Raw genomic sequence first — 22,995 nt, 5'->3', positions numbered from 1 at the left:
GGATTTTAAACTTCTGGCTGCTGCTGTTTTTATGCTGGTCCTGTGTTGTGGTTTTATTGACTCGGCATCACTTCAAGAATTGTTTTTGAAATAGCGAAGTGACTAAAAATTTTATGGATAAAAAAAATGAACCTTTGCAAGTGTGTGAAGCCCTTTAAAGGGAATTCTTTCTTTGTTGCTGAGAGATGTGCTTTAGTTTAATTTGGTGTTAGTTCCTCACTGAAGTGGTAAAACCTCTCTACAAAAAACTGAATAGAAGACTGTCAGAGAGAACCTCTTCCTTTTCTCCAGCCTGTGGTTTTGTTTTGTTTTGGTTATGTAGGCCCCCATCCACAATCTGAAGTGCCACAGCCCAGACATGCATTTACCACTTTACTGAGAACTACACCAGTCATGGTTGCACTGTATGCCTGTAGCAATCCATATCAGTTTTCCTAAAAAAAAGAAGTGTGGGGAGGGGAGAGAGAAAAGTAATGGACAATATAATTTGTATGGTTGTTCATACATGATTTCTACAGTTATTCTCTCAACTCTTCTTATTTCTTTAAGGATACGTTATTTGGAAACCTAACAGATTCAAGTGATGATGAAATGAACCAGGATGCACAAATCCTCGAAAATATTTTGGAAAAATGTGATCTGGATGAACCAATAGCTGAAAATCTGTACGAAGACCATTCAGCAGAATCTCAGAACAAATGCATCTCTTTTAGCCTTAACAACCCTGAACGATTGAGTAAATTGACGGATGAAAAGTCAGTACTATATTCTGACCTTGTGTCAGAAACATCAATATATCTTAATGAGAGAGATGCTAAATCAAAGAATGAGGAGAAGTATGTGGAAGAGAATAATGATGTTATACAAATGCACACAGCCATTGAGGTAGCAGCATACAGTGCAGAAAACATCAATGAAAAATTAGTTAATATGATGGAAACAGAAGACAAAATCTTGATACCTGATTTAATGTCCCTGTCAGTTAACTTACAAGAAAAAACAGCTGAATCAATGCCCATGCAGGAAGTGGTTGGAAACAGTGTTGAACATGTGCTAGGAGAGTCTAGTAACTTAACGAAAGAAGAAGAGAAGGAAGAACTCACTGGAACAATAGAAGATGATTGGCCTCAAGTACCCAAAGGTGATGATCAGCAGCAAACCAATATGCTTGTAGCTCCTGAAAAATGTAAGGATAGGTCTAGTGATATGAAAGGAGGAGTGGAGAATGGCTCCAGTGGCATCCATACTAAATTTAATTTGGAAGAAACAGAACATCTTGGTGAAGAACACACTGAACATGTTACAACATACAAACAAAACGCAACAACAGAAGGGTTCGGCACAGGCAGAAATAGTGAACCATCAATGGAAGAGAAAATTAATTTTAGGAACCATAACTTCCTTTCTGAAGTAGAACATTCCAGTGAGCTGGTCCAGCCAGAAGGTTCTGTGGTACCTTTAAAACAGGCGATGGAAAAAGATGTTCCTGTTTCTGATGTGTCCATCAAATCACAATGTGTAGAAGAAGATCACGGTAATGAAGAGAGATGTGACAAACAAAATGAACCTGAATTAAACGGGAAGAATGAACTAGGGGATCTTGATGTCTTGAGATCACAGTCTCATATTACAGTGGTAGATGATGAATGCAAGAAGTCGTCGTATTGTACGGACGAAACAATCCAGTCTGAGGAAGAATGCAACATTGCCCCTTCTGTGCATACTAAACACGGAGAAGATTACCAGCTGAAAGCTGAAAATGAAAATGTTGTAGACAAAATAGCTGATAGCATTACTGAGAAATCCAAATTGATAGACATAAAAAAAGAATGCCTACAAGTAGAACAATTTCTTGACCAAAAAGATTCTATTAAAACACTACAAGAGGAGCCAGATTATGAAAGTGATCCTATGTTACCAGCCCAAGCATCTATTATCAAAGAATATTCATCTGGGGGACCTCTTGAAACTAATCATAAGGTCCTTGAATCAGAGAACCTCATTGGAAATGCTTCAGAACTGGGACATGCAGACTTTGAATATGAGTGCAAGTCTAAAATACTTAGCATTTCAAGTAGCTTTCAATATACAGAGACTGTTATGGAAGAGGAATGTTTGACATCGAAAAGGCTTGTGGAGGAAGACAGTGAACTACTGAAAATCACAGAAACAGGGACTACACAGTGCATTATAGTAGAAGGAAGTGAGGAAACATCTGAGTTTGGAATTGAATGTGACAGAAATGGGACGTCCGATTTGATACCTAAAAATTTGCATTGTGGAATAAATAATGCACCATCTCAAGAAAAGGCAAACAGGAATGAAGAGAGCAATTCATCTATTCTAAGGAAGTATGCTGTGGAAGGGACAGAAATGAATTATAAGTGCTCTGTAACAAATGAGGTGGTATCCAAACAGAACACAAATGAAGATGCAGCCCAGTCTATGTGTTGCATAGATGCATTGCAAGCAGAAAATGCAGATACTGAAATAACTTCCTCTGTCACAGTGACAGGTGGTTCTAAGTCTACTTCAGAGCCCATCGATGTCACTGCTTGCAACCTTGAAATCAATGATGAGCTCTTCAGCAGAAAAGGCCAAAGTTCTGAAGGTGCTGCAAACATACTATCTTCGCTCTCAGTATACATTGTCCCTTCCCCGCCAACCGGAGAAGATGCTGATCATATTGAACATCGTAATTCTGGAGAAGACTTGAAGGCTAAAGAGGCAAATATTACTGATTCTGAGGAAAATATACATAAGCCCCTAACTTGTTGTAGTCCTGACAATAATAAAGATCAAATGGAAATTGAACGAACCAGACTATCAACTATCAGTGATCCCCAGATATCGTGTAATGGGGAGATTTCTAAAGCACTAACTCCTGTGGCATCAAGCCTAAACAGTGATAATGCAGTAGACATTTTTAAAGCAAACAAAGGAGCAGTTCTAAGTGACGAGGAACTTCTCATTCTGCCTGAGAAGTTAGGGAGTCCTTCAACAAACTTTGTGGTTGAACATATTCTCAATGACACAGCAGCTAAAGAAACTGATGAAATATCAAGTCATGGTATAAGATTTGGAGGGCTGAAGCTGTCAGAAAATGCTGTTGTGATTGGGAAGTCATCTACCTCGGATTCATCAGATGAAGAGGTTTTCCTGTTAAGGAAGGTGAATTGCACAAGACCACAACAAAGGCGTGAAGGCTGCAGAGAGGATATGGGTGCCATCAGGAACAGTCATGTAGGTGCACCATCCAATATGACTCTCTTTGGTAGTGATGGGCATGAGGTATCCCATGTCACAGAAGAGGCATCTCAAAAAGACAGACATATTGCAGTACAAGACACTGACTCCTATGCTGCTGAAGTGACTGAAAGGATGTGGGAACATTCATATGCAGCAGGGTGGACACGTAATAATGAAAATGCCTCTTTAAAACTGGAATCCTCTGTAGCAATAGAGATATCAAAAGAGGGGCAAGCCGAACAAAGTATTTCAGCAGTTGCTTCATTGACAAGCCAGTCACTAATGTATAACAGAAAATCTGTCTCCAGGAAGTCCTTTGCAAGTGGTCTACAAGTTAATAGTGAAATAGTTGCATCATACTCAGAATACAATGGTGCTAGTTTAAAAACATCAGAAATTCAGTCAGACATCTATAAAGAGAAATCAAGTGCTGAGCAAGAAAGAGACTTTGCAACTTCAGAATGCAACTCCAACATGATGCAAAACCAGTTAACATCTGTCCATGTTGATTGTGATGCGAATACCTCCCATAACAAGGAATGTCATATAAAGAATGAAGGAAAAACCTGTGCTGCTCAAACCAGCTGGAATTCCATACCACCTGTCTCAGAATCTTCTTCCAACTCCAACTCTAAGCAACAAAAGATAGTACCTGAGAAACTGGCATCTCTACCTACTCTTGCATCTTGCACAAAGAATGGAGTAGAACAGATACTTAAACCATCCGACTCTAGAAATGTTTCAGTTCAGGCAGGTCTTAAAGGTGGTCATGACAGGCCTCTCCACACAATACCTCCCCATAAGGGGAAAAGGAAAAGTCAGCATACCCTACTAGCTGAGACCATTTTTGCCAATGCAGATACTTCTACACCTACAACATGTTCTCTGAAAACTCTTACAAAAATTAGGCAAGAGATGGGTCCTCCGTTACCTCCCTTACTCCCACCTCTGATAGCTACGCCTCCAAGAACTGTTCGGCTCCTCTCCCCAATAATGTCATCATCTAGCCAATCTTCTTTGCCTTCCCCACTTGATGAAATTATTTCTCCTTCGTGTGAAACTCCAGTCACTTCTCTAATGTCACCACTGTCGGATATCCCTAAATGCAAGTCTCCTACTACACTTACTACTCCGTCTCCCTCTGATATGCGGATCAGTCAGAGAGCTCTCTCTTCGCCTCTTCAGTTTTGTGCCACCACTCCCAAGCATGCCCTTCCTGTACCAGGCAGGCTTCCTCCATCTGCATCTGGCAGCCCTGCTCTGCCTGTGCATCACGAAAACTCCGTGAAAATCTTGGACAGTATGTATCCAGAGTTATCTGCCCGAGCAAGAACTCTCAGCATCCTGAAAGGTAACATTCAGCTCAGCAGATCTTCTTCTCTAGATGGCAAGAATATTCCACAGCCTGTCCGTCAGTTCAGTGGCTTTAAAGCAATTGCTTCCATGTCCACTGCTTTTGTTAAAACGGGGAGTAATTTGAAGTCCGACCCAGAGCAGCCATTTTCCAATGTGAGTGACAGTGGGAAAAGGATGTTGGCACCTGTGGCTATGCCAAAGAGTGCCAAGAGGCCTAGACTAGACAGCAAGTCACCAAAACCAAACATCTCCAAAGAGCTTTCAACTAAAATCTTGGATACTGACGTACCGTGCCCTGCTGAGGAAACTGTCGACCTGAGTAGTGGGAATGGTACTCAGTCAACAGGTGACTGTGATTCAGAATTGCTTTTGGCATTGAAGAAAACTGATGATCCAGATAACAGTGTTGTGACTGTAGCACTGGAGAAAATTTCCAAAGCCTGTTTTGACCTGTTACCTGTTATTCGTAGCCGCGTCTTTGTGGGCAATACCTCAAAGATCCCAGTAATGACAGATGAAGAGAAAGAAGTTGTCTATGAACTTGGTGTTGCAAAGAAGGTCAGTTTCACTTAAAAAAAATACCATTAAGCTTGTTTGGCCCACACAAGTAAACAATGCAAAGCATAGAACTTTCTAGAGTAATCGTTAAGATCATAGAAGCTCTAAAGGAAAGATTTAGAGCCCCTCTGTGCAAAGCTATCATGTTGCATGTTGCAGTTAACACTGAAGTGTAATTATTTTTGTTAATTGTCAGGATGTTCATTCTTGTGTTGGTTCTTGTTAACAGCATGTAGTTGGATTTGCATGGCTCCTCCCCTATTCATGAGAAGGTGACTTTTCAATCCCATATAGCTAATATCCGTGGGTATTTTGGTGTTGTTTACCCCAGTGTTTCTCAGTTCTGAACTCTGCCCTTTCTTGTAAACTCACTGCTGTCACCACCATCCATGCCAGCACCAGCTCAACTCTTCCACAGGTGAACAAGTAAAGAGGGCTTTGCTTACAGTTGTGTCTGTTGAGCCGATAGCTGCATATGAGAATCTGTGGACTTGAGGTACTAATCTCAAAATTGGCATTGGAAGAATAATAGAATAAAATCTGTTACCTCCTCTTAAACACCATAAAAATAAAGCCACATCTCCTTCTGGGATGATGGGATCAGTGAGGCTGTAGCCACCCTTATAAACCCAATGTGCATCAGAAAGGGTCTTTTGCAAGGGGCATTCAGTCAACACTGGAAGGAAGAAAATTGACATCTACTTTAAGATCACTGGCTCTTACTAAAACTTTCCAAAGCCCCCTATAGTTCTGAGATTCACTTGTTTAAGGCTATGTTTAGAAGTCTGTTTATAAAGAATTCTGAAAACAGGTTGTTCTGTGATCTAAGACCACTCACAAATCGAAGACCAATTTGGAGTTCAATAAGGTCTCCAATAAAGTGGTGCAGAAATGACCTACTTGCAGGGGGAGGAAGGAAATAGCTAACCTGATCATCAGATCTGTAAATCCACCAATCCCCAGGAGCTTGCTTGCCTTGGAGTGCACAAAGAGGAGTGCCCCAAAGCACCTGGCAGGCCACAGCATGTGGCTAGTGAGCTGCTTTTAGCTTTGGGGGGGGGCAAGTTGTCCAGGCTTGGTTTGTGTGATTACATCCCTGTTTTAGATGAAAAACATTTGGGATCTACAATGCTATGGACTCATTTCAGAAACACTTAAAACTTGCCTGGCTGTTTCCTTCATTTGGTGCAGTGCTCACATGCTTGTGGTTCCACTTCATTGACTAAAAGCCAGCTTATATGCCAAATTTTTAAATGGAAATATGCTTATGGGGTGATCACATTTTCTAGCAGTACTCATTTGGCACTTCTTTGAACAGTTTCCCCAGTCTCTCTCGGATGGTCACTGAGGGTCAGGCTTGAAATTAATCTCATGGAAGTTTCCCCAGGTGGTAAGATTCCCCTGTTACTGCATCTTTCAGGATGTGGGAGCTTGAGGTCTTTCCACTCAAGAATGGTTTCACAGGAACTTCACCATGTGAAGATTGTGGGAAAGGATTTAACACATGATGACTCTTCCACTGAAAAAATTGTCCTATGATCTGTTTCCAGGATTTCTAAGTTTTGAGGTTTTTGATCAAATGTCTGGCTTGGAGGGAGGAGCAGGGAACATATCTATCCAACCATTGTTCAACTGTGCTGGCTCCCAACTAGTTTTGGGGCTCAGTTCATGACAGTAGTTACACTTTTAAAAGCCCTAAATGACTTAGCCCCTAGTATATTTTCTAACCTATAGTGGTATTAAGACCTTCAAAAATACCTTGCATGGACTCCAAGTCTGTCAAAGAGAAACTTTTAAAAGTGGCAATGCTGCAGTTGTGCACAATTTGAAGTAACCCTGCCCTGAATCATAGCATTGGGCCATCTAGTCCTAGTCTGTCTACTGTGACCAGCAGTGGCTCTCTGGCAGAGATCCTTTATAACTGGAGATGATGGAGATTGTACCTTGTACCTTCATGCAATGCAGATGCTCTTCCTCTGTGCTATTGTCCCCACCCATAGCCTCCTTCACTCACATGCTAGTAGAGATTGCATCAAAAATTTACCGACATAGGCCATCAAATGTCCTGACAGGGCCAGTGAAGCCGTTCCTTATGGGATTAGAGAGGCCTGTTGGGCTTCTTCCCTGTATAGTTTTAGATGGGTCATATATAAAAAAAGTTCACTTTCTATTTAATGCTTTATATGGATTTTATCCTTTGCTCTTGCTATTGTGTTTAGTAAGTGGGTTTTAAAAAAATTTAAGCTTTGTAACTTACTAGTTTCATCTGAAAACTGCCTTGAGTGCACTTTTTAAAAGGTTTTACTATATTTTTGTATAGTAAAAATAGTATATAGTATTGTACTATTTTTTTATAGATCTGTTTGGACAGATCTGTTCTTCCCCCGGTTTAATGCTTGTGTCTTATAAATGGTCAGCTCTGAAGACTGTCATCATTTCTGTCCAAGGACAGTAGTATATGATCTTCTAATAATAAGTTATAGTTTTCATGTTGAAATGTCCTTAACAGCAAATACTACTTTGCCTTACTTTGCCTATTACAGTACCTTGCCGAAAAAGCATTACAGGCTATTCTGAAGAAACTGAAGAAACAGAAGATGTCCTTGGGCCACAATCATATTCAGTCCCTCTGCAGGGTGTATGTTGGCATATGCCGGCAGCTGGGAGACCTTGAAAAAGCACGTCTGTTTTGCTACAGTCTCCTTAAGGAAGGTATGGTTTGACTTCATCTTTTTACAGTTAAAAGCATTATATGAATGGTGTTCTGACTGAATCTTTCTCATACATGTTAATCACTTTGGGATGTTTCATGGGGAGCAATTCCTAAATGAATGTGCCCCCTACCTGTAGGCAGGGGTCTGTTCACTAGGGCTGTTGGCCAATTAAGTAATTCACAGCCCTGCTTCATACATTTGAATCAGAGTAGCACTGCAGTAGTATGGTGAAGAAGTGGTGCAAGCGCCCACTGCAAACTTCACCCTCCATAGGCATGACCAATTGGGCAAAGGCTTAGTCCAGCCTTTCCCAACTAGTGGGCCACCAGATGTTGTTGGACCACAACTCCCATCAGCCTCAGCTAGCATTGCAAATGGTCAGGAAAGATGGGAATTGTGGTCCAACATCATCTGGTGGCCCACTGGTTGGGAAAGGCTGGCTTAGTCTGTGTGATTTCCTGCCTCCAGTTTTTAAAAATGGAATATCTGTGTGAACTGGGCGTCTGCTAGACAGACCTCATGCAGAGGGCCTAATTCACATCAGAGTGGGATTCACCTCTTTCTGGTGGAAGAGAAGGGCTTACGATGTGTTCTTGTGCATTGGGTTAGGTTAGGTTTATTAAACTGATATGCTTCTTCCCACTACAAAAAATCCTGAAGCTGGAAACTGCTGGAGGGGAGAGTGTTTTTGCATTCAGGTCCTGCTTGCGGGTTTCCCATGGGCAACTGATTGGCTACTCTGAGAACAGGAGGATGGACTAGATGGGCCATTGGCTGGATCCAGCAAGCTGTACTTACGTACTTAAGTAATTCACAACCAGAACAAAAATACAATGGTAAAAATACGTAGTCATATTAAAAACCTAATCTGAATACAAGCATCCAATCATTGATGCTGCCCAATTGCCCAGGTAAACAAAAATTAAAATTTATTTGATTCATTTTACTGTGTGTGTGTGTGCATGCGCGCTACACACACGGAAACTGTCCCGGAATCTATTTTGATTTTTTTTTGGGGGGGGGGGGATAAAAATATTGTGGTCCCCCTCTCCCGACTAAATGTATAAACCCTCTTTATCCAATTGATTGAATTCAAATACATTTGCGTGCCATTTTGATCTGTTGAAGGACCTGTGTGCTAATTTTCTCTTCTAGAGACAAAATAGTTTCAAAACATAAATTAGTTTTGATAACTTAAAAATTAAGTCTGCTTATTAAAATGGGTTCTCACTGATGAACCAACTAAACCCAATTAAAGCTTGCATCCTACTAGTTTAACCTCCAGGGCCTGTGACTTGCAAAGAATTTGGTACAAGAAATTAACCTAGTAGATAGAAATGATTCTATGGAACCTGTCGGAAAGCCTGGTAACAAAATATACAAGTTGAGAAATGTATAACACAGTGCACTCCATCCCCTTGATGATTTTAGGTGTCCTTTTCTGAAACTTTTCCAACTCCGCAGTATCCTTTTTGAGGTGAGGTGACCCACTGAGTCCTGAGCTGGCCCCTGCTGCCATCACATGATGGCAGTGGGCTCAGTCTAGGTTTCTTCACAGTACCAGCATAGGAGCTGACACAGTTACACAAACTTACAAAGCAACAGGGTTGTGGATGCGGCACTAGCTGTGCAACTCCAGCAAGTCCTGCCACTTCTGCCCAGGGGTTAGGATTGCAGCTGAAATCCTTAGTACTAAATTTTAATGTACAGCTGCTTGAGGAAAACCCACACTTCTAATATCTGAAGACATAATTTTGTGAAGTAGTAGATGAATTTGGCTATTATGAAGTTGTGATTAAGAGATTTAGCATGCTCGGTGGTCTCTAAGAGCCACAAAGTATTAAGCATAAATTGGAAAAGAAAAATGGAAAGCAGCCTGCTTAGTGCTTATAGCATCCCTTGAAAGGGGCATGGGTGACTGGAAGCAGCCAGGATTACTGTGAAGATATCCTGCAACATTTTGTTTCAAGTCCCACTTGTAATATATTTTCATCTGTTTTAAAAGAGTTTTTACATAATGGAATTGCATTTTTTTTAATCTGAATCTCCCTTCCAGATTTTCCCAAATCTGACAAGCTGACTTTGTTTACTGGAAGCACATGGCCTGAGATATTCTCCTCTGAAAGTGTGATCAACAAAGCTATCCAGTTAGTAGCCAGACAGCGTGCAAGAGGGGAAGTGCTGAAATGCCTGAGAACTTACCTGAATTTGGAGGAGGTATGAGCATTCCACATGGTCCTTTTTGCATAAGATTGATTTTTTAAACTCTTTACATTATATAAGAGCAGAATATGAACTTCCACAAGGCGTAACAAACAGCCACTTTATATATTTATTGGATTTTCCAGTATCCATTCATTGCCACAGCAGTCCAGGAACCACTTTCCACTGGCTTCTTCCCATGCTGCTCCAATAACATCCAGAGGCAAAACTCGGATGAGGTGAATTAGGTGGATTTCCACTGCTATTGTTACGTATAGTCCATACAACCAACCACAAAATTCTGCCTCCATTTTGTGACTGGCTCTGCCCTGCACCATCGTTTTGTGACTGGTGGGTCTCAGAAATTTTATGCTGTCTCAAGTGGGCCCCGGGGGTGGTCCGTGTTAAAAAGCGTGAAAACCCTGGTTTAAACTAAAGCGGCATTCTTTTGTTTGTCTATTTATTGTCTAGAATCCACCAGCAGATATTGGCATGATGGTCTCTAGCCTGCTTTTAGCAATACAGCTGTGTCCACAAGTGGAATTTCACCTGAGTGAACAATATGGAGAAGACCTGAAAGAGAGTACGTGGGAATATGTGTTTGCAATTGATCTGCTGTGTTCACATCAAAAGTGGCGCTGGACCCATGACAATATCATAAGGTATTATGAGTTTTTTACATTAGTGTACTTTAGTCTGTTCAGCACCCAGTCTTAATGGCAGCGTCAATAATTATGTTCCTGTCTGAAGGGGACTATTTCTCTGGTGTGGGCAGGAGGAGTCCCTTTGTGACGGGGTGGAGAGGTAATAAACTGTGCTTGAAGTATATGTGACTTTTCCTATTGAGGACAAATGTTCCATATTCTAGCAACAGAAGCAATAGGAGGAATGTGCCCTTAGTGACTAGATAAGGGCAATTGTGAAATGAGCAGATCAATACTTTGATCGTCCCCTGCCCCATGTTTGAAAATGTTACATTTTAAATGGCAGACTGGGCCATGCTGTTGCTTTCACAACATTGTAGCCTTCAAAAATCTGCATAATATGCAATTCCTGAAGGCACAATAGATGTCTGCTAAGGGGAAAAGGGGGGAAGGGAAGGGAGGGTAAAGCCAGCTGAGAGTAAGGAAGTTGGCCCCCACTTGTCCATTCACTCAAATACAGGTTATCTTTATGGCCGCATTGCCATACAATTTTCCACATTTGGTAGCCAGTTTGCTAGTTACCAATGGCCAAGCGGTGTCCGTGGATTATTTCAGGCACTAATGTGGGAAAATATTCATATTAGGGTTGCCAGGTTCTTGGCCTGAGACTGATCCTGTATCTTTAGGAGAAGAGAAAGTCAGCCAAGTGCAGGTGTTCTTGCAACTCTGTAATGGGAAAAACCACAAGGTGGAATTCTCCCTCTCCCCTCCATAACTTTTAAAGATACAGAAGACCTCTTGGTTGCCAGGCCCAGCCTCCAAGAGGTCTTCTGTATCTTTAAAAGTTGTGGAGGGGGGAGGGAGAATTCCACCTTGTGGTTTTTCCCATTACAGTGTTGCAAGAACACCTGCACTTAGCTGACCTTCTTCTTCTCCTAAAGATACAGGATCAGTCTCAGGCCATGGACCTGGCAACCCTACTTCATATACATGCACAAAAAAAAGAGTATTTATAAGGATTCTACATACTGCATCATTAATTTCAGAAACTGTTTCATTCTAGAGCACCTATGCACTTGGCATAGCAGGGCTACAACTTGCTTTGAATCTGGCAATATGCTTGGCCTTTTAAGGCATGAGGAATCCTCACCTAGTGCCCATTATAATCTCTCTCTAGCCCTTCCTAGGGCAAAGAGCCTCAGCCCTACACTTTCAATTTTTCATGCCATCTATACCAGCAAGAGCTTAAATGGTTTTTTTTGGAGTTAGAGAAGTAAATCAAAATTATGACGATGCGGTGACTAAAACATTAGTTTGGGTAGTCCTTGCCGCCTTTCCTTCCCAAATGAATGTTAAGAATATTCATCCTTCATCAGATTTTTAAAGTAGCTGACTTTGTTGTTGTTTTTAATCGGCTGGGGCTCTGGTTAGCAATTAATTCTTCACAAGGGGCCACGTTTTGAATTAAGCAAGGACTGAAGGAACCAGCTTTGCCTACTCATTCCTTTAGTTAAGAAATGGGCATGGGGCCCTTTAAATCCTGGTCCACCCCTTCACCACCATAAAGAACAAAGCAAGTTTTGGCAGACCCCCTTCCTTTATTGTACACCTCAGGCATTCACTCCAGGGCACCAACAGAGGGTTATTCAACCCCCTTTACCCAGTGTGAACAGCATTAGGGGAATTATCAGTTCTCCCCATTATGCACCTCAAATTGCTCACTCAATTTGCCAGAGTTATGGCTTGCACATGAGCAAAAATGACTGTGGTACATGTTGAGGGTGAGCTCTTTACACTGGGGAGCATGGGGATAAAGAGGCCTTTGCTTTTCTGTGCCTTGGCTTCATGTGTCAGGGAACAGATGAGATGTGTCCAGAAATGGGCAGGCGAGGGAGTTGTTCTTGGAATGAGGAGCTAGGCTGGCTAAATGGAAAGTGCTCAAGAGCAAGATTGACCCTCTGAGCTCCCCAGTGGCTGTTCCTAACGTACTGATGGCAAAACATGACATGGTCAGAGGTGTGTGACCTTGCTCATTTTCCACAGGTAGCCTGCCATCACTCTGGGCTATCACTACCATCTAGCGTCCGAGGCAAGAATGCACTGTAGATAAAACCTGGGCGTCCAGCCCCTCCCACTCCAGTTTTCATTCTTGCCTCATCCGAGACGTTTGAATACCTACAGAGCGTGGATAAGTTCTCTCTCTTCTTCTTTTGCCTTCTTAGATAGTTTGTTTTCCTTTTTGGTTGAGTGGCGGCTGCTGCTCTTCCATTGCTAGGAGTCTGTGGCTGCGACTCCCTCCCCCCCCCTCAGTTTTTGGAGTGGGGGATTGTTTGTTTGTTCTTGCCCCCGTTTTTTCTTTTTTCCCTGCTTGCTTGTTTTTTCCCCTTGCTTGGGTAGAGGCTGCTGCCTCTCCTCCCCCGACCTTACTTTCTCCGTGGCCTTGCCTCGTTTCCCCGCGGCTTCGGCGGTGGCCTGCCGTTTGCAGCCGGGAGCCTGCGGCTGCGGCCCTCTGTTTGGGGAGCGGTTGGCCTTGGCGGCGCTTGGTTCCGACTCGGAGGGGGGTGGCAAGTAGGACCCCCCCCCGCCAGATCGCTCCTGCAATCTTTTTCTCCCCCCTGTGGTTTTCGGCTCACGGAGCGTCTCTCCTAACGGCGGCAGCTCTCACTTTTGTCCTTCCCTTTGGAACTGCGGGCGTCCTCTTTGAAGCTTTTCTTTTGCCGGCCGTCATTTTAGCTGCTGCCTGATTTTTGAGTCATTTTCTACTCTGACTCACTGCTGCCTTTTTTCCCTTTATGAAGGTTTTTCTTATGCTGACTGAACAGGCTGCCTGTTAGAATTGTAAGACTTGAGCACCCCTCGATACCGCACCTTCCCCATTGTGTGCTGGTATTGGGCCTTGTGCATAGGCCACATTGATGCAATATTTCCTCCTCAGTGCATATTAGCGGTACCGCACCTTCCCCATTGAGTGCGTGTATTCAGCTTTGAGCCACATTGTGTAAATATAAAAATAAAAATAAGACATAGAAAGCTTCTTTGCCTGGCGCTCAGCAGTGTACTATAGCGGTCGCGCACCTTCCCCATTGTGTGCGTGTACTTAGCTTGTGGCTCATATTGCATCACTAATCATTAATCCTGTGGGCAATTTCTTCTGTGGGCGTGCCCACACATTTTTTCCTGGGCCATAGCGAACCTAACCTTCTCTTGCTTGGCCACCTAGCCTGCACGACGCTCCTTGTTCACTCACAGGGCTGATACCACACCTTCCCCATTGTGTGGGTGTATCCAGACCCTGACATGGCAGACCAGCAACCAGAGGCAGCGCAAACCTCAGGAGCAAGTCAGCAGTGCAAAGCTCCAGGGCAACATAAGGCCCCTAAGCATAAGCATGCCAAAGCTCTCGCCAAGACGAGACTGTCTGCCCACAGTGCCTCCAAGCGGGCCCGGTATGTTTCAGCCCCGACCTTAGAAGAGCCTGCCCGTCAAGCATTACCTGCTCTCTTCCAATCCCCTGCTGGGTCCTCAGAGGACGAGTTTGAAGGTTTTCCCAGTCAGACACCTCGATACTCGGATCCTCCCTCTGCCACGCTGCCTCCTCCGGTGCAACCACATCTGCCCCCACAGGAGCCCCCTGTACCTCCTGAACCGCCATCAGGACTACAGGTGACACCAGAATTTTTGTCACAGCTGCGAGAGGTACTCGGATTTCTCTCCCAAGCTCAGCCTCAGTCTCAGGCATGCCTCTCGCTTCAACTTCCATCCCCGCGGCAGTCTACCTCGATTCGACAGCATGGTGGTCGGGTTGACATCCCTCATTCTTCTCCTAACCCGTTTGATATCTCCAGAGGCAGCCTTGGTAGTGAGCCCTCAGGGATGGACGACATCGTATCCCTCATGCACCCAGTCCTTGACGAATGGAGTGAAGAATCTGATCTGGATGAGGATTCATCCTACCGCCTCTTCGATTCGGCCGATTACCTCCCCCTCTGCCGTAGAGTGTTGGACACCCTGGGCATCCAACCTGCACAAATACAGCAGGCGACTCCTCCTGTGAAAGGTGCCAGGGTCCTCAAATCACCCCGGTCAGCGGACCATTCAATTCCAGTACCAGATCCCATCAGTAAGCTGGCCAGAGAGGAATGGGCCCGTCCTCTACATCCACGTCGCTTTTCATCATTGGCCAACAAACTTTATTCTTTGGCCCCGGACTTTATGTCCTTCCTGAATGTCCCTGGCGTCAACCAGCCAATTTCGGACTTGATTTCTAGGTCCCTCATTCCGAAAGAAGGAAATTCACAACTCGACCCCTCTGAAAAGCGGCTTGACTTCGCGCTCTGCAAGAACCATGAGGCATCCACCTTCTCCATCCGGGCCTTGGCTGCTGCCTCAATTTTCTCCAGGGGCTCCATGATGTGGCTTGATGACCTATTGGATGATCCCAACCCAGATCCAGCCACACTAAGAAAGGGGCTAGTCAAGCTACATAAGGCGGCCGCATTCGTGGCAGATGCCACCTTGGACGCCACCCACCAAGGAGCAAGGGCCCTGGCCGCCGAAGTAGTAGCTCGAAGGACCTTATGGCTACGACACTGGGATGCCGATTCTATGGCCCTAACCAATTTGTCCATGGCTCCCTACTCGGGGTCACTGCTCTTCGGGGAAGACGCCCTTAAAGCGGTCCTGGTTGACCCCAAGGACAATCGAAAGCCTACCTAGCCACGGCCAAGAGGGATGACCGCAGACAGTTTCACCGGTTTGCCCCATATCGCCCCTTCCAGCCCTTTCGGGGGGCACAGCCTGGGAGGCGAGGCCGAGATACACAAGTCCCCGAGTTCTGATCATCCAGGCCATCCTGGCCCAGACAGCGCTACCAGGGCAGATTCCAGTATCAAGGCCGACAAGCCCCTTCTTCGTACAGCAGAGGAACTCGGCAGCGCAAGCAGTTCTGATGCCATTCCTATCGGGGGCCAGCTGTCTCTCTTCACCAGTGCCTGGCTTCCTCTGTCAAGGGTCCCCTGGATCAGAAGCATCTTCCTATGCAGATACAACATAGAGTTTTGGCTGCCACCCCCGGACAGATACCGCCCATCACCAGTCTCCAATTCACGCAGGAGGGTCATGCAGGATGCCCTACACCATCTACTCAACATAGCGGCAATAGAACCCGTACCACTAGCGGAAAGGTCACAGGGCATCTACTCCCTCCTGTTTGCGGTCCTGAAGCGAGATTCGTCATGGAGGGCAGTTATGGACCTCAAATTCGTAAACCGCTTTGTCAAGCATCGCAGGTTCAAAATGGAGTCACTGGCATCCATTGTGGAAGCACTGCAACAGGGAGATTTTTTAGCATCTATAGACCTCAAAGACGCTTACCTCCACATTCCAATCTGTCCCACCCACAGGCGATTTTTAAGATTCACGCTGGGCCAAGACCATTTTCAGTACCGGGCCATGCCATTCGGCCTTGCGTCAGCCCCAAGAGTGTTTACCAAGGTAATGGCCACCCTGGTGGTCACACTCCGACTTCAGGGGGTCCATATTTACCCTTATCTCGACAACCTTCTCCTTCGGGCGAGTTCCAAGGACCAAGCTGACAGACAACTCTGCTACACTCAAGGCTCTCAGGTCCCACGGCTGGCTAGTCAACACCGAGAAGAGCCATCTCAAGCCAACTCAGCGGCTCCAGCATCTGGGAGCAGTACTGGACATGTCCCAGGTCATGGTGTTTCTGTCCCCAGAGCGCATCTCCACCATCCGAAGCATGGCAACATCATTGGTTCGATGTTCAAAGGCGGACGTCATGTTCCTGGCAAAGGTCCTCGGAACGTTGGTCTCCGCTATTCACATTGTCCCGTGGGCCCGACATCACACTCGGCCTCTCCAGTGGGCCTTGCTACCCTTTCAGGCCGACATTGCCATCTCCTCACATCGCGTGATCCGTCTGAAGCCATCGCTCAGAGCGTCATTTTGCTTGTGGACACTGCAGTCACATCTCAGCAGGGGCACTCCCTTTCGGGAACCAAACAGGATCACTATCACCACGGATGCCAGCCTGACTGGATGGGGGGCACACTGCAATTCCAGCTTTGCCCAGGGCACATGGTCCAGAGTGGAGCAACATCATTCTGTGAATTGGCTGGAACTCAGAGCTGTCCATCTGACCCCCTGACACTTCCAGCCGCTATTCTCCCTTCAGCACGTACTAATTCGCACAGACAACACCTGCGTCAAATCACATTTGAACAGGCAAGGGGGCACCAGGTCCCGAGCTCTTCGGGCAGAGGCGACCCTGATCTTCAACTGGGCCAAAAGCCACCTATTGTCATTACGGGCAGAACATCTCAGTGGGGTGCTGAACGTGACCGCCGATTGGCTCAGCAGGCAGAATGTTTCCCCAGGAGAATGGAAGCTCCATTCAACGGTGCTTGATATGCTGCAGCAACACTTCAGCACCCTCTCGGTGGATCTATTCGCCTCGAGCCACAACCACCAGCTGCCCCGTTACTTCTCAAGGTACCTGGACCCGTCCGCGGAAGCAGTGGATGCCTTGACAGCACCTTGGCCAGAGAGTCTCCTGTATGCCTTCCCACCGATATCCCTCCTAGGCAAGGCATTGAAGAAACTACAGCACGAGAGGGCCCAACTACTCCTGATAGCCCCACATTGGCCGCGTCGACCGTGGTTCTCAGACCTCCTTGCACTGTCAGTCATGGACCCCTGGACACTACCGGTCAGGCCGGACCTGCTCTCTCAGGGACCGATCTGGCACCCGGACCCAGCCTGGCTGAGTCTGACAGCCTGGCGTTTGAGCGGAGGCATTTGAGTGCTGTGGGCTTACCCCCAGGAGTTGTGGATACCATTTTGGCTTCATGAAGACCATCAACAGCGCGTATATACTAGAGCACTTGGCGGGCGTTTTCCACCTGGTGCACCTCCAAGGGCACCCTCCCTCTCAGGTCACTGTGCAGCAGGTATTACAGTTTCTCTATAGAGGGCTCAGAAGGGGTCTGAAGCCGAACACTCTACGCCGTCATGCCGCCACTATTTCATCTATCCTGTCTGCCTCTTCCTCGACCATCCCTGTGGGTTCCCACCCCCTCGTCAAACGCTTCCTGAAAGGGGCCTCACGTCTCCACCCGTGCGCCACTACTTCCCATCATGGAGCCTCTCAAAGGTCCTGCAAGCCCTACAGCACCGCCCATTCGAACCCCTCGCGTCTGTCTCTCTCCGGCTGTTGTCTTTTAAGGTTCTGTTCCTGGTCGCTATTACATTGGCAAGAAGAGTCTCAGAGCTAGGAGCGTTGTCTTCGGCACGCCATCTCTGCATCTTTCATAAGGACTCTGTAGTGTTACGGCCAGATCCATCATTCTGTCCTAAAGTTTCTTCAGCGTTCCACTGTAACCAGGACATTGTTCTCCTGTCCTTCTGTCCCAGGCCAGTCCACCCATTAGAGAAGTCCTGGCATTCCCTGGATGTTCGCAGAGCCCTCAAGATCTACCTCTCATGCACCCAAGATATCAGGCTCTCTGAGGCACTATTTGTATCCTTTCACCCTAGAACCTTGGGAAAAAAGGTGTCCCGGTCCACTTTGTCCCGCTGGTTGCGGGCCTGCATCACTCTGGCATATGAGTCCATGAATCTTCCTGTGCCAACTAATATCACGGCCTATTCCACTAGATCAGCAGCCACTTCGGCCGCCTTCTCAACCAATGCGCCCATTGCAGATATCTGTCAGGCTGCGGTTTGGTCTATGCCGAACTCCTTTGTGAAACATTATAAGATTGACCGGTACACTTCCTCTGACGCTGCTTTCGGGAGGCGTGTCTTGCAACATGTCCTTCATGATAAATAGTTCCTTGGTGGTCCCTCCCTATGAGGGGCTGCTTTGGTACATCCCAGAGTGATGGCGGGCTACCTGTGGAGAATGGTCTATTGGACTCACCTGAAGGGTGATTTTCACAGGTACGCCTGCCATCACGGCCCTACCTGTTGGAGGAGTTCTGGCTGTTATGCTTCACCTTATACCCTGCTCGTAGGTAGTTTATGCTGCACTGTTGGGTTAAGTTCAAATCTCTAGATTTCCATTCTAATGCATTTGGTTATATGTTGTTGTCAAGCTGGTTGCTTCCATTTTCCTTGCTCCTGGGCCTATGGGCCTTTCCGTTCCTCTCAGATACGCCACTTCGGATTCGTTCGAATGAAACTGGAGTAGGAGGGGCTGGACGCCCAGGTTTTATCTACAGTGCATTCTTCCCTCGGACGCTAGATGGCAGTGATAGCCCAGAGTGATGGCAGGCGTACCTGTGAAAATCACCCTTCAGGTGAGTCCAATGGACCATTCTCCCTTCAGCGTGGATAGGCTAAGGTGGTCAAGGAAGCGCTGCACTAAGCCAGCCATGTTATTCTGTAATTACTATAGCTTAGTATATTTTTGTTTTTTTCCTCTTCAGAAAGAGTAAGAATGTAGGTGTGATCGGCCATGCTGGTTTCAAAGGGCAAGAAGGGAGACATTCTGTACATATTACTCATTGTCTACTTTCTTCCACAGTAAAGAACTCTGGCCTATCATGGATAAATGGGTAAAGAACAGAAAGGGCAATGGAAATGTTTCTTCCCCTTCTGATATAATTGTAGCAACAGTGCTCAGGCTGATTGGTGAGTATATTGAGTTGAGTTCTAGTGCTGAAGAACCTTCTCTACAGGTACCAGGGCCTTTGGAATCCTCTTTTCATTTGTCTATTAGGAAGATGATAACCTTGCTAGTCCACGTCTGTGAGCATAAACCAAAGGAGATATTAATCTGAGGTGACACTGGCTTTTATATTTTGGCTCCCCTCTCTAATAGGATAGGGTTGTTGAGATCTACCCCCTCTCCAAAAAAGCCTAAAGGTCATACAGCATCCTGTATTCATTTTTTTTTTCCTGGCTGTAATGACAAGACAGTGTTATCCTTGGAGTCAGAGAGCAGAGTACAGATGTAGTTTTGGAGATCTTTGTTCTTCCTTCTTTGTCTTCCTACCACTGTCTTATTAGCTGTTCATCACATGACTCTCAAATCCTCACTGCCTTATTGGAACCAAGGAGTATAGCCACAATCTGACTCTTATCCATTTCCCCCATATGATGCAAGTCCCTTGCTTATAAAGTGTCTGGTAATCTTAGCTTCTTTTACCAGGGTAAGCAAGAAGTTCCCAAGTTCATGTAAAGTTTCTCCATGCAACAGTTGGGGGGGGGGAGAGAGAAAAGAGTTCTAACCTAGCTTCTTTCTGTTTCTTTTTTGTATGAAAGAACACCCAGTTATGTACGCCGGCTACCACCACCTTCAATCTGAAGTAGTACAGCCCAGTGTTTAACATCTCTGTATTCCCCGCTCTAAAAATCTTTTAAGATCTTATTTGTATTAATATGTACTGTTTTTACCTTTGTAGTACTACTGTTTAAATTTTATATTTGTGGGTCTTTGACCGTAATAATAATAAAGAAAGAAAAGACATCTCTGTGAGAACTAAGCCTCTTTCAACAAGCCTTTTAAGTAGAGACTTTATCTCAGTCTGCATTTGTGCTGGAATTGCTTTTTAAGATGTTTTTAAAGCTGTTTAAAAATGTATTTTTTAATATGTTTTGTTTTAATATGTTTTTAAAGATGTTTTATTTTAATATACTTCAAAGTCTGTTTTTATGACGTTTTAGAGTGTTTTTAGTGCTTTTGTTTGCCACCCTGGGCTCCTACTCGGAGGAAGGGCAGGATGTAAATTTAATAAATAAATAAAATAAACAATTACCTCATTCTGTTGATTCTTCCCAGGTCGTCTAGGCCAAATAGGACTGAGAGAAGGATTTTTTTTTGCTGTAGAAAATATCAGTTCTGTTATTGGGATCTTTCTCCAGCATGCCAAAGAAAAAGGTAACCTCTGCTTTGTATTGTAATGTAGTAAAGATGCTGAAGTATCTGGCAGCCATTGCCTTGTACTGAAGAAGTGCTCAAGAATGTTCCTGAACATTCTGTTGAGGCAGTGAAGCTCAGCTTCTGTGTGAGGGGAAAGGCGAGTTTGATCTGAAGAACTCAGTGTTTAGGGACCAGGATATCAGAAGAGAGTATTGCACTTAACTGACCCTGTTTCCTTAATGATCCTGAATGGCTTTTAGTGCAGACCCTAATTGATTGTTATCTTTCCAATCTTTGCAGATGTAGCCTGGGGTGTCCAATTGGCAGCAGCATATGCACTCTGTGACTTGGGTCCTAGCAATCCACCTAGAGTACTGGAGGCCATCAGAACGTGGGAAGCAGTAAATACAAACAGCCTTCCTCCTGCTGCCACAAGCGGCATAGCAGAAGTCACCAGTCTACTAAAGTGTGTTGGGAGAACCAAAGGCTCCTTATCAGCATAAAGTTCCTGGAATGTTTTGTGTGTGTTTTCTTTCCATAGAGGAAAATGTTGCACTGCCATCAAAAAGAAACGTTTTCAAATCAGAAGAGCCAGGCAACATTCGACTCTTGTAGAGATGTTATGAAGACATCATTGTTCAGTGGAGCCTGAAGTACTTTGTGTTGCAGTAGAATCAATAAGCAATTGAGCATTGACATATATGATGCAAGTAAACAAAAATACATTGTCTTACTGATGTGAGTACTAGCTGTTTAAATGAGAAAAAAGTGTTTATCTATGCAAATAGAAGTGTTCTCTTGTAAACTGGTCTTCCAGGATGTGAAGCTGAGACTCCTGAGTCTACTTAAGGCTCTTTTTAGTTATGCCAAATGCTCTCCGAACACCTTTTGCTGGGAATTCAGATGAAACATAAACTTTGTAACAAATTTGTTTCCTTCTTTGTTTGGCTGTGTTAAAACACTAGCTTCATAAAACTTGAAAGCATTTTTAGAGAAGGATTGCTTCTCATGATGTGTATATGCATCCCATTTCTGCCTCTCTGAGTTGATGATGTACATTTGTGGTGTTTCAAAATCCAGCAAATCTTTTGGACAGGAGATGATAGTGGAGCAAAAGAAAACAAATGCACATCCTGAGAAGTGATGCCTCTCCAAGGCCACTTTCCACCTCTCTTAAAAACTGATTTGTCTCCTCCCTAACATTGGTGATCTATCTCAAAAGGAAAATACAAAAGATTTTGGACCAAATCATGTCCCTTATTCATGTTACTAGTCCTTTTGATTTTAATTGTTTTTTAAAAAAGCGTGGTTTGATTTCTGCACACGATATCTACAGTATATAGAAGACTGAGATGCTTTCTCTGTGAGAATGTGTATATATGGTATATTCATATAATGTGTTTCACATTTCATGTTGTTCCACTTTGGGAATTTTACTACATGTATATAGAAACAAGTTTTTAATAAAAAGCCTCGCATCGTTTAGACATCTAATGTAGCTTCACTTGTTTTCAGATTTTTTTACATGTCTGTATAAATGTTTTTTCTAATATTGTTTGTGCATTTTATAGATGCGTATTTCACAAGTTAATAATAATTGTCAAAATATAAAGGATCCTCCAGACTGTTTGTTTGTTGGGGGGATCAAACGTCCTTCTCCACTCCCGTGTATACTGAACATACATATATTCATTGTTTTTAAATTTTGTCCCAAAATTGGTTGATTTTGATAAGGATTTCAGTAATTTGTAAAATTACTCATTCTCTGCTTTTCTAAGTACTCAAAGCAACTAAAACGTATCCAATTATAAAGCAAATAAAATGTGTAAAACAAACCAACAATCATTAGAAGTTATAGCCATTAAATCTAACCACACTACAATGCAGATTTTAACAGCAGCATTAAAAAATCAGCAGTTAGCAAATGATTTCCTAAACAGAAACATCTTCGTGATGGTGAAACAGATGGAGGAAAGTTTAAAAGGGCTCACTCTATTTGTGACAGGATATTGCAGAATGTGGGTGTTGCTACTGAGGTCATATACTTTTCAAAAGCCCATTTATGTTTAATAATTTACCCTTATACACTTACCCAAGGGTAAGAACACATTGTGAAATAATAAGAAAATCAATAAAACATTTTAAAAAAAATACAAGGAATGTTAGTACAGAACTAGCTAAAATCAATCAGGAGGTCCAAGTCATCACCCCATCAGGCCCCTGCTAGATGCTTTATGAAAACAATCTAGTCCTAAAAGCATAGCAAAAGGTCATCAATGAAGGGTCCAGACAAGCATTTAACAACTACACAAAGGCCCTCTCTTGCATACCCACATGTCGCATCTCAGATGGTGGGGGAATGCAGATAATAAGCACGGTATATCCT

The 22,995-nt window shown here is 44.3% G+C and overlaps 1 protein-coding gene across 2 annotated transcripts in view; it reads left to right on the top strand.

Annotated features, from left to right (window-relative positions):
- The window catches only part of ICE1 (interactor of little elongation complex ELL subunit 1), a 51,610-nt gene extending 29,514 nt beyond the window's left edge, over positions 1-22,096 (top strand). For both annotated transcript variants that reach the window (XM_061588425.1, XM_061588433.1), the window contains 7 exons: positions 550-5,163; positions 7,707-7,875; positions 9,934-10,094; positions 10,551-10,741; positions 19,272-19,378; positions 20,529-20,627; positions 20,910-22,096. In XM_061588425.1, the coding sequence (XP_061444409.1) occupies positions 550-5,163; positions 7,707-7,875; positions 9,934-10,094; positions 10,551-10,741; positions 19,272-19,378; positions 20,529-20,627; positions 20,910-21,112 (5,544 nt within the window). In that variant the 3' untranslated portion in view covers positions 21,113-22,096. The remainder of the gene's footprint in view (positions 1-549; positions 5,164-7,706; positions 7,876-9,933; positions 10,095-10,550; positions 10,742-19,271; positions 19,379-20,528; positions 20,628-20,909) is intronic.
- The last annotated feature ends 899 nt before the right edge of the window (positions 22,097-22,995 follow it).

Source organism: Rhineura floridana, chromosome 1 (genome assembly GCF_030035675.1).
Source record: "Rhineura floridana isolate rRhiFlo1 chromosome 1, rRhiFlo1.hap2, whole genome shotgun sequence".
Taxonomy (NCBI): Eukaryota; Metazoa; Chordata; class Lepidosauria; order Squamata; family Rhineuridae; genus Rhineura; species Rhineura floridana.
The sequence above is the reverse complement of the archived record's forward strand: the minus strand, read 5'-3'. Positions and strand labels throughout refer to the sequence as shown.